At 46.6% G+C, this 4,355-nt stretch overlaps 1 protein-coding gene across 1 annotated transcript; it reads left to right on the top strand.

Annotated features, from left to right (window-relative positions):
• The first annotated feature begins 2,341 nt into the window (after nucleotides 1-2,341).
• LOC125532716 (protein FAR1-RELATED SEQUENCE 3-like) lies at nucleotides 2,342-3,186 on the top strand. The gene is made up of 3 exons (XM_048696664.1): nucleotides 2,342-2,446; nucleotides 2,578-2,960; nucleotides 3,116-3,186. The coding sequence occupies exons 1-3, from the start codon at nucleotides 2,376-2,378 to the stop codon at nucleotides 3,184-3,186; spliced, it is 525 nt and encodes a 174-aa protein (XP_048552621.1). The 5' UTR covers nucleotides 2,342-2,375.
• Nucleotides 3,187-4,355: the final 1,169 nt, after the last annotated feature.

Genomic DNA, 4,355 nt, shown 5'->3' with positions numbered 1-4,355 from the left:
GCCCCAATCCGACTCGCTTCCTACCGCCGGAGGCAGCCGTTGCGGGCGCAGCCGTCGCGGGCGCAGCCGGAGCGAGAAAGCCCGTGGCGCCGTGATTGGCCAGCGACGGATCCGCCGCCGCCTCCTCGTTCCTTCCGTCGCCGGATCCATCGTCGGGGTCGTCATCCTTGCCTCCTGCCTCCTTCCGTCGCCGGATCCATCATCGGGGTCGTCATCCCTGCCTCCTGCCTCCCTCCGTCGCCGGATCCATCATCGGCATCGTCATCCAGTCCTCCTGCCTCCCTCCGTCGCCGGATCCATCGTCGGGGTCGTCATCCCTGCCTCCTGCCACCCTCCGTCGCCGGGTTCATCGTCGGAGCCGTCATCCCCGCCTCCTGCCTCCCTCCGTCGCCGGGTCTCCTTCTCCGGGGAAGTTATCCCCGCAAGGTGCTTCCTCTACGAACCTCTTCGCCAGACGTCCACCACAAGCAGGTGCTGCATCAATGGTGCCGCCTCGCAAGAACATGCCAGTAAGACGCCCACAAGAGGTAGAAGAAGAAGACAGTACACTAGAGGTAATGTCTGCTCCCCACGTTTGTGTCACTCCATCAGTTCGTCAGTCCTTCTATGAAGAAGAACCCGATGGTACATTGCAAATGCTAGCATCAGTTCATTGACACCCCTGCCACTTGATGCACGATTAGGATGTCGAGGTTACTGTCAGTGCATCTAATATGCTATCTTTAGTTCAAGTTAAAAGAAAAATAACACATATGCGTCAGTCCAGGTACTGTGACAAGGTTCAGCTACCGCTGAGAGTTGTATGTTGTTATTCCTAAGAGTACAAGTCATGTAATTGCGTCAGTTCGAACGAGTAACAAAACTGTTACCAAAAAAAATATAAAATTGCTACACAATAAGTTCAGTGATACATAAGCTAGCAGTACTTGTAATGTATATGCATTGATGCACGATTAGGATGTCGAGGTTACTGTCAGTGCATCTAATATACTATCTTCAGTTCAAGTTAGAAAAAATAGCACATATGCGTCAGTCCAGGTAGATAGTGATGAGAGAGTGCCACAGTTACATAGTAAGTTCAATGATACATAAACTAGGAGTACTTCAAGTGTAGTTGCATAAGTTACAGAAGAACAAAGGAGAAGTCATGCATGAGTTCAATGTCCAGTTTACAAAACAGTGCTAAAAAACAGTACATCAGTACATCCGTGTTTGAACATGAACGTTAATCAGTTCGACTGAAAAACGAAACCAGATTAATCCCAAAAACTTTTGAATGTTGTTTGCAGAAGCATGCAAGGCGGCGCACGCAGCAAGCATTTCATGAGCAAAACAGATATGGGGCACCACCTGGATATTTCAACAGTACAGGCAGATTTGAAGATACACCGCAATCATCAGAAGCACGGACAGGTCCTTCTATACAGCAAACAGCAATGTCTGGGAATGCAAGCTTTGCCGCTACTGGGTTGCAACTAGGCCAACAATATCACCAACTACAAATGTTTTCCTTCCCCAGCGCATGCAAAAAGCCAAGGACAAGAAGGCTTCCACCAGTCGCTCCGTCAACATCAATCATCCGTGCTGCAAAAGCAGTTGCGACGGGAAGACCAGGGCAAAAAGACTGAAATTTTGGCCACTCTAGCAGGTTCAAAAGTACAAGATATGAGCCATATAGACAGGAGCAACATCGCAATGAATCTGAGGAGCGACGTCCGTACAACGAGAGACGGAGATCTTCGTCATCGTTGCTCCCTCCAAGAGATGCATTGCTGCATGTGCCAAGGGTGACACCACCGGCGCCCATAAACCAGGGAGAACAACAAACACCAGAGGCAGCCCAGAGCTATACACATGTAAGTATCCATATAGAAAAAAATACAAGCACAGTCCATACCATGGTGCTGTGACCACCCCATCTAACATTTTTGTTTTGTCACTGTTGTGTCCAGCCACCTGACATTGAAGCTTATGTTCTGCCAAGGCTAGAGATGAGGTTTGAAACTTTCGAAGAAACTAAGAACTTCTACAACGTATATGCGAAGCACGCTGGTTTTGCTGTCAGGGAAGGCCCCAAGTTTAAGACCAGAGCCTACCTTTATTGCACGTGCCATGGAGTTTATGAATCAAATGTGTCTGAAGCAAATAGACAGCGGAACAAAACGACAGCCAGGACTAACTGCGGGGCTAAAATGAGGCTGAAGATTGAAAAGGATGGAACACTTGTCGTAAAAGAGATAGTCTGGGAACACAACCATAGGCTACAGCTCACTCCGCAAATGCTTGTCTTCTTGCACTCCCACAAAAACTTTCACAAAACAATCTTGGAGTACGTCAAGTACCTACAGTTCAAAGGCATTGAACACGCGCAAATCATGAGCATTCTGGGCGGTGATGACCCTGGTAGCTACTTCCTCGAAATGAATGCCAAAGACTTGATTAACATGTAAGTACAAACTTGTTCTCCTCCCATAAACCGCCTACGTCTTTTTTCCTCTATCAGTACAAACATATCAAGCAACGCATCACCTGACGCCAGTTCAACGTGCATTTTTCAATGAAACTTTTTATATGCAGGAAAGCAAAGAATTCAAGGATTGATGATGTGGATGATGTCCTAAAGACTGTCAACTTCTTTAGGGAGATGAAAGCTATAAATAGGGAATTCTTCTGTGACATGCAACTCGATGAGTCCGACAGAGTTAAGAACATATTCTGGGCGAACGCAAGCTGCCGAGGCACATATCAGGACTTCGGTGACTGCGTAACATTTGACACCACGTACAAGACCAACAAGTACCATATGCCACTTGGGGTGTTTGTCGGTACTAACAACCACTTACAGACTACATTCTTTGGTTTCGCCCTCATAAGAGATGAGGATGCAGAATCATTCAGATGGCTGTTCAAGACGTTTTTAAGGTGCATGAGAGGGAAGGCTCCTAGATGCATCCTCACAGGTACAACCGCGAAAACCACCCCCAACCACCACCACCACCCCCTACCCCCCAAAAAATAAAAGGAAATTAACACGGTAAAAAATGTTGTGTCAGTTCTATTTGTATATATGCACCACCATATGCTGACCACTCCGAGTCTATTTTCTCATTACCAGACCAGTGCCAGGCAATGGCTTTGGCGATCGCAGATGTTTTCAAGAACACAATACATAAGCTATGCCGCTAGCACATTATGAAGAAGTACAGGGAACACCTCGCGTACCTATATTTCCTGCACGAGGACCTTAAGGATGAATTCACATCAATTCTCAACTGGCCCCTCATGCCAACTGAGTTTGAGGATGCCTGGAAAAGACTCATGGATAAGTACAACCTCCACGATGATGCCACAATGGTGGGCATGTGGAACGAGCGTGAGAAATGGATATCACCCTACTTCAAAGAAATTTTCTGCGCCAAAATGACATCCACACAGCGAAGTGAGAGCATGAACTATGTGCTCAAGAAGAACTACGTAAATGAGAGACATAACCTACACCGGTTTGTCAGCCAGATAAACTCCTGCGTCAAAAGCAGGAGGCAGATAGAGAACCAGGAGACAATGGGTAACCGGGTATAGCTCTATCACTTGTCGTAAGACAAAAAATTACGTGCTTACTAACGTAAAAACTTTATTAGAAGTTTTTCCTGCGAGAAAACTAACAATTTGGTCATCATTCTTGCATCTACAGACGGAACAAAACACGCTGACCTTCTATGGGTTTGACACCTAGATGGCAAAGCTATACACGCGAGCTATGTACAGCGAGATCAGAGATAGGCTAAAACTGAGCACTCTCTTCACGGCGACAGACGGAAGAGCCCACAAAGTACCTAGTGCGCTACAACCACCCACAAAAACTGTCTGTGTGGGCTCAGCACGCGTTCCAGGTGGTTGCAGACCCCATGGGAGAAACATATGAGTGCGAGTGCAGGCTATGGGACCACACAGGTGAGGACTACAAAAAAGATGTTACATATTGTACTACTTTTTTTGCAAAGTTTTTGTTCGAATGAAATGACAAAAAACATGCACCTCTTCCAAAAACAAATACAGGTCTTTTCTGCGTGCATGTCCTGTGCATGATGCAGACAATTAAGGCTCAAAGCATTCCAGAGAAATACATACTCAGGAGATACACCAAACGACTGAATATCCAGCCAACATTTGACAGAAATGACTTGAGGACAGTAGCGTCAAACAAGGCATCCCAATACTGCATTGAAAGCTCACTGCTGACGCTGAACATGAGGGTGCACAGAAAAAGCTTGAGAAGCCAAGAGCAAATGGCAAGGACGCGGGTCGTCATGGACAAACTTGAACAAGAACTCGATGCCATGCATTCTGCTAACAAT

Source organism: Triticum urartu, chromosome 1 (genome assembly GCF_003073215.2).
Source record: "Triticum urartu cultivar G1812 chromosome 1, Tu2.1, whole genome shotgun sequence".
Classification (NCBI taxonomy): Eukaryota; Viridiplantae; Streptophyta; class Magnoliopsida; order Poales; family Poaceae; genus Triticum; species Triticum urartu.
The sequence above is the reverse complement of the archived record's forward strand: the minus strand, read 5'-3'. Positions and strand labels throughout refer to the sequence as shown.